The following is an 11,305-nucleotide window of genomic DNA, read 5'->3' on the forward strand; positions in this document are numbered from 1 at the left end:
ATGTATATAGAAAAGACGGAAAAGTTAATGCTTATTAATGAAACTCCCACATGGCGGATGCCCAGGAATTCAGATACAAGCGCCTGCTGCCCTCGTGCAATGTGGTGGTCACCATTATGGCATGCCTTTCCTTTATGTCGGGACTCTTTGCCGCCTACCTTTTCATGACCATCAAAAAGAAAGTTTCGGAAACAGTGATGATCGTTTGGGCCACCTTAGCGGGGATCTATTCTCTAGTTTCTCTGTTGCTTATTATCGGCGTGTGGAAGGTAGAATCATGTGCTTCTCCTCACGAGGCCTAACACTCCTCCTCCATGCTCCTCCTTGCAGCTCGTCAAGGCCCTGGTGTACCTGTACATGTGCATGCTTATCGTTTCCATTGCCGTTTATACGGAAATCCTTACGTGGCTGTGGAAAAGTCTGGCGGCAGCCGTCTTCGCCGCGGTAGTCATTAGCTTCATATTCCTGGGCCTGGCGCTGAACATATCCAAGAGTATTTCAGAAAAACGGAGGCTGATGGCCCGGGATCGTGGAGATGATTAGATAAGCATATTATCAGAAATTTTCAGTGTATAAACTCATATATAAATGTAACAATAAACCGATATATTATGGAAGATTTTCTCATAACTACTTTGATTTAGAAACCATAATAAAGCCACATGATTTTCTTAATTCTCACCACCGAAAAAAGGTTCATTCATCAGCTGTTTCACCGGGAGAATGGGGAGAAGGTGCTCTTTGTGAAGGCAACAAGCGGCCAAAAATGCTTAGCAAAACAAAACGAATGAAAGCATTCAAAATAGCAGGGAAAAGCGAACCTCTTTCGCTGGCCTTTCCTGACCCCCAGTTCCGAGGGAAAAACTCACCTCTACCACGGCTCGGGTCGTCGTGTTGGTATTTCCCCCTCAACAAACGAAAGGATATAAAAATCGGCAGTTCAGTCGAGAGCCTGAGCAGCAGCTGAACAGACGCCACCGCCAAAAGAAAATCAGGAAAAATATAGTGAAAATTCCTTACGGAAAAAAGGCTTTTGCAGAAAGGGTTTTCCCCCACAACACAAAGACGCCGCTAAGCCAGACATACGCCATAATATCAGCAAGTCCTTAAAGCTTATCAAAGGATCCATAGGCCACGTGGTGTTCGCAATTCCAGATACAAGAGACTTCAGCCAGGATCTCGCCAGTATCGATTTGTTCCAAAAACTGCATATTTCCACACACACTCACACACACACACTCGCGGGCTGACAGTGCGCTTGTGCTGCGAACGGAAAGGGAAACAAGGGACGAGACAAGCGGAAGCGGAAGCGGAAACAGCTGCTGCCTAAACAAAGGGGAACAAAAGACAACAAGGAAGCCAAAAAGCTGAACTATTATCAATGGGCACCATGACGCCACAACAGCAACAGCAGCCAGGATCTCACCCTTGAGCAAAAGCCCCACAAGTTCACAGCAGCTCCAGCAGCATCCTCATCCCTTCTCGCGAGTGCAAAATAAGGAGCTGCGAATTTAAACAAAGACAAACCCCACTTTTTGAAGGGTTTCTAGTGCCAAGTGGAGAAGCGGCTGAGCCGCAGAATTGCTAGGAAAACTGGGCCAACCGGTGAGGGCCCGCGTTCGTCAGCTCTTCAGGATTTCCAGGAGCCAAACCAGAGGCAACCCAATGCATTTGGGTGCTCAACAACAACGCCCCAAGCAACAACAACAACAGCGCGAGCAACAAGAGAAACATCAGAGGCGTTTCACGTTCAGTAAAGGACGCCAATGTCGTCCCTACAGCGTGACTGGCATTTACAGGTGAGTAGAGCCTGGGAGCGCGTAGAGCATCCTCCATTAGGCATCCTTCGGGAAGGTCAAGAAACGCTCTCATACCCCACACTTCTGAGCAGATGATGCTCGCACTTTTTGGGGGGCGGAGTGGGCCAATGGCAAACTTATTGAGGCAGTTTGAGAGGTCCTCTGCCTTCCGTTTTTGGTGAGCATGCGCAGTGATTGCTTTAATCAGAGTTACGAGTAGGTAAACATCGTGAAAGCCATACAAGAATGGGTCAACGTCACACACTGCACATATGGCTGCAACGGCATCATCCATCACAGTCCTTATCAGAAGGCGGACAGGGAAAAGTAAACAAAGACGAAGGCTAACCCTGAATTAATACAGTTTATGTTTATTTAAAAAGAGGGTGGAAATAGAAGAAAAGGTCACTGCCTTGTCAAGAGAAGGAAATTAAATGATTTTTAAACTTGTTTAAGTTATTTTGTATTGTTTTAGCCTTTAAAGAAGTCTGTCTTTTTAATTACCATTTATTTTATCTTCTTAATTTGAAGTTTCCCTAATGAATTAGTGAAAAGTATAGTAAAGAATGCGTGTTCGAGAGGACAAATAAAATCTAGGGATATAATATGTGATATGATATATCATGCAAATTATATTTTATAACTCTTCCCTCAAATACCGATATAACAATATATATATACATATATACAATTTATATTAATTTTTAAATGCTTTCTTTATATTTTAAATAAAGTAACAATCTCTTCCCTTGTCCTGCAACATCCTTAGACATTATTCAATGTCCTGTTGATTACATAAAATTCCACGGCCTACTTTCTGGCGCTGCACACTCGCACACACACACACACAATCGCAATGCATGGGCTCTCTCGCCTGCAATTACTATCGAGTATATATGTACATATATCCTTTTGCTCAACAAGTTGCGAGCCTTGCCACCTCTCACCTTGACCGCTTATCGTTCAGGCTCAGAGCCATGCGACTCCACGAGGCACTAACTCGGCTCCATTTGGCACAGGGACGAAGCGACGGACTTGGGGGACAGGTTTTCCGTTTCATTAAGCTGCCACGAAGGCCTTGAAATGCTTGGGGGGGAAATTGAAAACAAACAGCGATTGAAAAGCTACCCTGCGCTTGCTGACAATTTAAGCCGGATCCCGGCTGACAGCAGGATGCCAGGATATGGCGCAATTACAATGCCTGGCGGCTTGGGACTCTCTTTGGGGCTCTTTGACATTCGACAAGGTCACAAAGGCTTTAGTTTTTTCCTCGTGGGAGGCTGATGCTCTGACTCACGGTCCCGGGTGGGAGTGGAGGAGGTATTAGGAGTATATATGATGCCAAATGCCAAGAGTTTTGGCCAAATTCTCATTAGCTCTGTCAGAGATTTCACTCCCCGCTGATGACGAGGGTGATGATGATGCAGTTGCCTTCGAATGTTTGTTGCATGCCTATTATTTGTCATTCTTCACGGTTATATTCCGCCATCAATATGGGCTGGGAGTCCATTAGCGGCACGTTCACAGAATTCGATACACGCCATAATACACGACACTGAGAGAAATATTATAAAAATCAAAGATTCTTTTATATTTATCCATAGAATAATTAAGGCTGATTTTCATTTAAATAAATATTTTTCGCTTTCACTTCGAGCATGTATAATTATTGGATTTTTTTGAAACTCACTATTATTTTTTTCCCAGTGTACTTCTTATTGGGAGAAAGGGGAAGTTCGAGGGCTAAAAAAAGGGGGCTTGGATTAAGGCACGTCACCTGTGCACGTATAAAAAGTGTATTTGAACTCGGGACTCCCCTTTCCATTTCACATATTGGCTCACGCGTCGTATACTTGATGTGTGCTGTTTAGCGGTATATCATATTACGTATACGACGGGGTGGGCAAATACTAAGAAAAAAGGTGGTGTTAGATAAGAAAACAAAGTTAGAAAATGGAAAGCCATTAGGAAATGAGTTAGGGTTAATTTTTATTTATGTAGGTGGGGTCAGTTTACCGTGGAAATTACTTAGTAATACTTAGTAAGATGCAATTTAGGAAGGTGGCTTTAAAATGAAGATAATATCTGGTAATCATCATCAAAGTTTATACAAAGAAAGCTCTCTTTTGTATCTTATGTAAACCTACTAAATTCACTCCCCTTAAGTCCTTCCCAATTTTGGACATTTTTCAAGGGCTTAGCCAAGTTTACGGGCTTCGCAAAAACGAGAAAACCTTATCACTCGAAATGCTTCCTGCCATCAGCCCTGAGCTCGAACATTGCATTAGCCTTGAGGGCGTCAGCAAATACCCTTCCTTATCGCCAACCAAATCGAATCCCTCCCTTGTCAATATCCGGAAACAAAAAAACAGAGAGTCACCGCAGGGCCCGAACAACACCCACCTTGCACTTGACCCTGAACTGGAAGGAAGTGGAGCGGATCCCGCAGACAAATGGAAATGAAAATGAAAATGAAAATGAAAATGGAAAATTCCCAGACGTCATGCCAACCCCGAAAAGCACAGCATGCACCTGCAGCTCGGCATCGATTTAACAAAATACACATTATAATGGCGGAGGAAATCCGCTGGGTCCGCAGGGAGGTGGATTATGTACTGGATGTTGTTAACTCAATTAAACAAAACGTATAAACGTAATGCATATATTAAGAGCTTAAGCACTGCAACGACATCGTCCTTATTGCGAATCAAAATCGCGTGCGCTCCTCGCATTCGCTTAGCAAGGCAAATTAGGCTAAATTGTTGCTTCCTTGACCCGCCTCCAGTCGATTTGTCAACAGCAGGCAGGCACGGGGCCCGGATTTATGGAAAGTTAACCCATTTTTTAATGGCTCCTCCACTGAGGGAGTTTTCTTTTTTTTTGTGCCAAAGCACGGCAGTAACTTATAATAATTGCCGGTTGACAAATTCTTTGGCAATTAAAGTTTTTTGCCAGGCGGATGGGAATTATTATTTGGGGTTCCATAACAAATCAAGTGGTAAGGAAGGGAATATTTGTATAATATAAGTAGAATAACAATGTTTTAAAGGTTTTAAAAGTTATATAACTTGGCAAGGCTTTTGTTAGGTAGATAAGACTTTTAAGCGGACTTTATCATTTTCTGAGTAATGTTAAGATCTTGAATACTTAAAGACTATAAATATTTCCTAAACAAGAAAAGAAACTAACTTCGGAAAGACAAAGTTTATGAACCCTTTCAGTTTGACTTAAATCGGTAATCAATCATTCGCATTCTTTGAATCAATATTTAATGATATTTGTATATGACTAATTTTTTGCTATAAATCAAAGTTTAAAAAAAACTCATAACTCAGCCAAAAAAGCACTAATTTTTAATCGGAAAGCTGTCCCATGTTAGTTTTTAGCAGGTTAACAAATCTGCATATTCAATAAAAAATGTACGAAAATTCAAATTTTTTGAAATTTTGTTCACGATTTTAACGATGAAAAAATTGAAAAAAAAAATTTAAAAATTTTGTTTTCTTAATAAAATAGCTAGATCGATTCGCCTTTTAATGATGATCAAGAATCTATATGATTTATGGGGTCGGAAATGACTCCTTCACTGCATTTCAAGCTTCTGACTGAAATTGGAATACCATTATTTGAGCAGATATATTTATCAATATATTTTTTATGACAATTTATTTCTACAAATCAAATTTTAAAAATCACATAACTAACTAACTAAATAACCAAAAATGCATTAATTTTAATTCGGTAAGCTTTCCTATGTTAGTTTTTAACAAATCTGCATACTCAGTTTAAAACCTTTAATGTTTTGAAATTTTTGAGATATTCAACGATGTATCGTAAAAAAAAAATCAACAAAAAATTTGTTTCTTTAAAATTTAGCTAGATTGGCTCGCCTTTCAATGCTGATCAAGAATCTATATGATTTATGGGGTCGGAAATGACTTCTTCACTGCATTTCAAGCTTCTTTCTGAAACTATAATACCCTGCAAATAATATACATAATAAGTATTATTATTACAGGGTTCCCGGGGATCGGTTTACTGCGCGAGTGAACCGGACCCAGCTGGTGGAGTCCAGTACGAGTCGGGAGGGTTCCTTCTCGACACAAAGCCAACAGCGCCCGGCGCCGGCGGTGGGGGTGGCGTGGGCGTGGGCGTGGGCGGTGGCAATGGCGGCGGCCTCGAATGCGGCTCCCTGTTCTCAGTGGTCTCCGCTCCGCCGGCTCCACTGCCCGACATCGTTGAGCCGCAGCCGCTGTCCGAGCTGGATGTCAAGCAAATGGAAGCGCTGTGCCTGCCCTCTCCATCCCGATCCCGCTGCTGCTCGCCCTCGCCCTCGCCGATCCGCCGACCCGCCACCCTCAGCCTGGACGCGCCCTGCTGCCCGAGGACGCTGCACGCCAGCCTGCTGGAGCACCAGATCTCGGAGCTGGAGGAGGACGACAATGAGAACCTGCTGACCGTGTCCAGCATCACGGCGCGTCCGCTGATCGCCAAATCGCACGAGCTGCGTAGCAGCCGGAAGTCAAGTTCCGGTACCGGTTTGAATACGGCCCGGAGCAGGTGCGTCCGCCGGGCCAAGGAGCGTGAACGAGAGCGGGATCGTGTGCCTTCCGCCAGTGCGAAGCGTAGCAAGCAGCTGCCCAAGGATCGTGACTCCTCGACGACCACAACGGAAAGCGGCGGCGGCAATGTGGAGCCACCGGACGGTGGCTACGGTTGGTTCATTGTCTTTGGAGCATTTTCCGTGCAGTTTTGGGTGGCGGGATTGGTCAAATCCTATGGCGTGCTGTACGTGGAGATAATGGAAACATTTCCAAGCTCAACCGCCACGGTGGCATCTTGGATACCCGCAATTCTCTCGGCCCTGTGCCTGGTCCTGGCCCCTCTGTCGAGTGCTCTATGTCAGCGATTCTCCTGCCGGGCGGTGGTCTTTGTGGGCGGAATCTTTTGTGCCATGGGCATGATACTCAGCTACTTTGCCACCAGTCTGTTGCACTTGCTCTTCACCTTTGGCATACTCACAGGTGAGTTTGAATTGTAAAGTGATTAAACTGAGACTGATATATTATTTGTGATTTAAAGGAATCGGCGGCGGTCTCTCCACCACACCGGGCATCGTCATTGTCTCCCAATACTTTGATAAGCATCGTGCTCTGGCCAATGGAATCTGTGTTTCCGGCACCGCTGCCGGGAGCTTCATTCTCCCGGTGCTGATAAAGCATCTGGTGGAGAGCTGGGGCTTCCATGGCACCATCCTCATCCTGGGCGGTTGCATGCTGCACGTTTGCGTCTCCGCCACTTTATATCGTCCCATTAGTGCTTATATGGATCAAGATCAGGATCAGGAGCAGGGACAGGAGGAGGAGACAGCGAAACCCCTGAATGAGGATATTAATCCCAGCACCACGGGCATCCTGACCACCTCCACTTACTTGGACACCTGCGAGCTGGGCAGAGGCAATGAGCTAAGCGACAAGTTCATCGAGCATCTGTTCCTGGAAGAGTCCAAGAATCATCTCAATTACTATTCCAGCAAGCCAGGTGAGTTGAGCTCATGGGAAGGTGTTTCTTGAGGAAGTCCACTTGATTATTCTCTATAGCTCAGGACAAATCAGCTCAGGAGAGCGATGATGAGGTGAAGGACATTATCGGGGAGACAACATTCATCAAGCCGATGAAGAAGGTGCGCAGCTCCGGCCTGTTGCACTCTGTCGAGGATCTGAGCACGGATTCCACCTGGGTGTACCGCAAGCACTCTGGCACCGACTCCAATCGAGGTAGTCGCCGGCGTCGCAATGTCTTTGCCAATGACGAGGTAATCTCCAAGATCCAGGCCCACCTGGAGAAGCCCCTTTCGCCGCCGAGTGTGGTCAGTCGTGGTCTGAGCAAAAGCATGGAGATTCCCACGCCGGTCAGCAATCTCAGTGAACTGAAGCAACAGCCGCTGGAGCAGGCGGAGCACAGTGTCCTCACCGATTCCCAGTTGGTGGAGTCTTTGGATGGTGATTGTCGCCGAGGAACTGCTGCCGATGAGGACGATGACGACGATGATGACGAGGAGCAGGGACCACGAACCTGCTGTGAGCGGATCGAGATGTATCTGGACATCAGTCTGCTACAGGAGCCAAGCTTTATCCTGATGTGCCTATCGGTCACCCTGATGTCCGTTGGATGTCCCTACATGCTGTACTACCTGCCCGCCCATGTCATCTCCATAGGTGAGGGGGAGTTGTCCTGTAAATATCAATTATATCAATGATATTTAATATATTCTTACTCCCGCTAGGCTATAATAAAAGCGAGGCGGGCTACCTGGTGGCCATCAGCGCTGTCCTGGACTTGTGTGGCCGCCTGGGTCTCGGCTGGCTATCCGATCTCCAACTATTCGACCGGAAAAAGACATACACACTGTGGTGGGTACTTCTCCTCCTCCTTATATATTGGCTTATAACTTGAGAGATTCTATATTTCTTTGACAGCATTTTGGGAGCCGGCCTGGCCGTGCTCACGATTCCCTTTGCCAAGACCCTCATCCTGGTGGGACTCTCTGCGGCCGTCTATGGCCTGTGCCTGGGTAGCTGGTATGTCCTGATGCCCGTGCTGCTGGCGGATGTCTTTGGAACGGATAGGATCAGCTCTAGCTATGGCCTGGTGCGCATGTTCCAGAGTATTGGGGCCATCTCGGTGCCACCACTGGCGGGTCTGATGAGGGATCTGTCTGGAGACTACGAGATCTGTTTCTACTGCATGGGATCCTGCATGGTCCTGGGCTGTACGCCGCTGATTGTGTGGTCCATCCTGGAGGCACGTAACCATCGGCTATTCGTCCAGCGCGAGGACGAGGACGAGGAGGAGGACTGCGAGGTGGCCTAGGAATTGGATATATAGTTGGTTGCCCCCCATAAAGTTTAATCGTGTTTTAGTAGCAATCAATTACTAGTTGAGTTCCTGAGTTCCTGAGTTTGCAGAGTTCGAATGCCTCACCGATATTGCTGATTCTACCAAATACTATCTATCTACGAATACTATCTGTACGTTCTCATTGGGCCCTCACTCATCACTCGCACCCACCACACACACACACTCGCTGTCTAACTATCCTGTATCCTGTAGCTTGTTATCCTTGCGTTCTACCGAGCATATATGAGGATTTGTGAGAAGAGGAAACCAAACAACAAACCAACAACTGAGCACCACAAGTTGCGCAAAAAGAACTGAGTTTAAAAAGACATGAACTACAAAAAAATACCCGTATATAACTTTATAATATAATAGTTACGATCGTGCTACATAGTATTTCCATGCCCGACTAGCGATGGACATATGCATATATGCAGACTATATAGTTGTAGGTTCGCATGCCCATATCAAAATCCAAAAGAATCGGAATCGGAGGCTTGTCTTCAGAACATTGCATTACATTAATCTAGACGTAAATTAGTTGTTGTGAGACATTTACCCAAAAAGCGAATTACGAAATAAACACCAAATCAAATAAAGGGGAGAGTTTTTCAATAAATAAAATGGGAAAAGTTAAGCTCTTCATTTTGCTATATGCTTGAATATCACTACATTTTCAGCTCGTATGTTAACTCTATGAATGTTTATATTTTGAAAAGTAAAATTTGGATTTCAAATAAGTTTATTTGAAAATTTTGTATTCTTTACAACACTGATTATTGGCGACTGTCAAAGAGTTATCGATAGTTTGCACTCGTTGCTTTTGACAGTGTCATTGCTATTAGAAAAATTTATTTTCTTTCGAGTCCTTGAAGTGGTCAGAACTTTTAGATCTTTCCAAATAAAATGGGTGATTTTTCCATGCAATCGATGAGCCTTAAACGCCGCCTCAACGTGGAGCCTGAAGATGCCGGAGTTGACACTAAACGTGAGAAATTGGCAAGCATCCAGAAACCAGGTGAGAGCTGTATTCAGGATGGGTTCCAAGTACCTAATCTCTTGCTCCCACAGATGAAGATTCGATCGAGGAGACTCCAGACGGCGATTACAAACTGGTCTTGCATTTGGATAGGTAGGGATATTGGGATCTTTGGGATATTGCTAAAATCCCATTTTAACCATTATCCTGGCAGGACTTTCTTCGGCGGACTAGTGGGACCTAGGGGACGCACAAAGCGTTACATGGAAACGTTAACCGATACGGAAATATGCATTCCCCAAAAGAAACAGAAATCCAATGAGGTGGTTATCATGGCCAAGAAACAGGTCCAGGTGTGCCTTGCCCTAGGAGAGGTACGCAAGCGAATTGCCATTATGCGCAGGAAGCTGAGTCCCACACATTTTCTAGCCGTGGCCCTTAATACGGGCGAAGTTTTGGAACGCTTTTTAGAACTAAAGGTAAGCGGCACTAGTTGTGACAGTTTTCAATCAACTTAATCTTTTTGCAGAAAAACATTTTGGAGGCTAAGTTGCCCGGCATTGATAAGGAGCTCTTCGTTCAGGAGAGCACCATACACCTTACGCTGGGTATCTATGTGCTCATCAACGAGAAGGAGCGCCAGATGGCTCTCAAAGAGCTGGAGGTCTGTCGCTCCTTTTTGACGAACTTAAAAACTCCATTTGATATTAAAGTCAAGGGTCTGGCGATCATGAACGACAATCCTAAATTCACACGCATTCTCTTCGCCAAAATCGAATCTCCGGAGCTGCAAAAGTTCGCTGATCAGTGCCTGGCCCACTTTCAGACCACCGGACTGTGCGCCAGGGACAATAACGACATTAAGTCTATAAAGTTACATATGACAGTCATGAACATTCGCTATCACACGGAATTTATGATGAAGCACTCAAAAAGCTTCGATGCCCGGGAAATCCTGAAGCGCTTTGGCGACTTTGACTTCGGATCAGCCCAATGCCAGGTCGTGCACTTGTGCGCCATGCAGTATGAGAATGGTTTCTACAGAATCGACGGCAGTCTAAAGTTCGAGAATGAAGAATCGAAGACTTTAGAAACATCAATGACTTTGCAAGATTCAAAGACTTCAGAAGAATCAAAAACTTCAGAAGAATTGAAGACTTCAAAACAATCAAAGGCTTCAGAAGAATCAAAGGTTTCAAAGGAATCAAAGAATTCAAAAGAATCAAAGGCTTCAAAAGGATCGAAGACAAAAGAATCAAAGACTTCAGAGGAATCAAAGAATTCACAAAAATCAAAGACTTCAAAAGGATCGAAGACAGAAGAATCAAAGGCTTCAAAGAAATCAAAGAATTGACAAGATTCAAAGGATTCAGAGGAATCAAAGACTTAAATGCGTTGTACAATCAAAACATTGTTAAATACCTTACTTTTTAAAATGCAAACTAGTTTTGTAAAACAATAAAACAAAAAAATACCATATAATAAACAATTTTATCAGGAAGTGTTATTAATTATGAAAAAATAAGAACATTTTAATTATGATGTGTAAATAAATGTTACTATTTTTATACCTCTGCACGGTATTATAATTTTAGCAAGAAGCTTGTAATTCAGTAAAGGAATCATT

General features: G+C 44.3%; 3 protein-coding genes across 3 annotated transcripts; all 3 read left to right on the plus strand.

Moving 5' to 3' along the window:
* Positions 1-50: 50 nt before the first annotated feature.
* On the plus strand, positions 51-617 carry LOC110177992 (uncharacterized). Its single transcript, XM_020944990.2, has 2 exons — positions 51-269; positions 331-617. The coding sequence occupies exons 1-2, from the start codon at positions 51-53 to the stop codon at positions 541-543; spliced, it is 432 nt and encodes a 143-aa protein (XP_020800649.2). The 3' UTR covers positions 544-617.
* A 324-nt stretch (positions 618-941) lies between these two features.
* On the plus strand, positions 942-9,294 carry Sln (monocarboxylic acid transporter silnoon). Its single transcript, XM_020945022.2, has 6 exons — positions 942-1,799; positions 5,818-6,823; positions 6,882-7,340; positions 7,400-8,017; positions 8,086-8,212; positions 8,279-9,294. The coding sequence occupies exons 1-6, from the start codon at positions 1,767-1,769 to the stop codon at positions 8,670-8,672; spliced, it is 2,637 nt and encodes an 878-aa protein (XP_020800681.2). The 5' UTR covers positions 942-1,766; the 3' UTR covers positions 8,673-9,294.
* A 189-nt stretch (positions 9,295-9,483) lies between these two features.
* On the plus strand, positions 9,484-11,248 carry LOC110178004 (activating signal cointegrator 1 complex subunit 1-like). The gene is made up of 4 exons (XM_020945004.2): positions 9,484-9,717; positions 9,771-9,831; positions 9,893-10,157; positions 10,208-11,248. The coding sequence occupies exons 1-4, from the start codon at positions 9,606-9,608 to the stop codon at positions 11,030-11,032; spliced, it is 1,263 nt and encodes a 420-aa protein (XP_020800663.2). The 5' UTR covers positions 9,484-9,605; the 3' UTR covers positions 11,033-11,248.
* Positions 11,249-11,305: the final 57 nt, after the last annotated feature.

The sequence above is a fragment of the Drosophila serrata genome, unplaced genomic scaffold, assembly GCF_035046125.1.
Source record: "Drosophila serrata isolate PLE 108 unplaced genomic scaffold, ASM3504612v1 contig_26, whole genome shotgun sequence".
Classification (NCBI taxonomy): domain Eukaryota; kingdom Metazoa; phylum Arthropoda; class Insecta; order Diptera; family Drosophilidae; genus Drosophila; species Drosophila serrata.

Excerpts from the sequence above, each read along its gene's own strand:
- LOC110177992 (XM_020944990.2), top strand. The coding sequence starts at position 51 with ATGGCGGATGCCCAGGAATTCAGATACAAGCGCCTGCTGCCCTCGTGC. Across the intron at positions 270-330 it reads TTATTATCGGCGTGTGGAAG|CTCGTCAAGGCCCTGGTGTA; the intron begins GTAGAATCATGT and ends TCCTCCTTGCAG.
- Sln (XM_020945022.2), top strand. The coding sequence starts at position 1,767 with ATGTCGTCCCTACAGCGTGACTGGCATTTACAG. Across the intron at positions 7,341-7,399 it reads TTACTATTCCAGCAAGCCAG|CTCAGGACAAATCAGCTCAG; the intron begins GTGAGTTGAGCT and ends TATTCTCTATAG. Across the intron at positions 8,018-8,085 it reads CGCCCATGTCATCTCCATAG|GCTATAATAAAAGCGAGGCG; the intron begins GTGAGGGGGAGT and ends TACTCCCGCTAG.
- LOC110178004 (XM_020945004.2), top strand. The coding sequence starts at position 9,606 with ATGGGTGATTTTTCCATGCAATCGATGAGCCTTAAACGCCGCCTCAAC. Across the intron at positions 9,718-9,770 it reads GGCAAGCATCCAGAAACCAG|ATGAAGATTCGATCGAGGAG; the intron begins GTGAGAGCTGTA and ends TTGCTCCCACAG. Across the intron at positions 9,832-9,892 it reads CTGGTCTTGCATTTGGATAG|GACTTTCTTCGGCGGACTAG; the intron begins GTAGGGATATTG and ends TTATCCTGGCAG.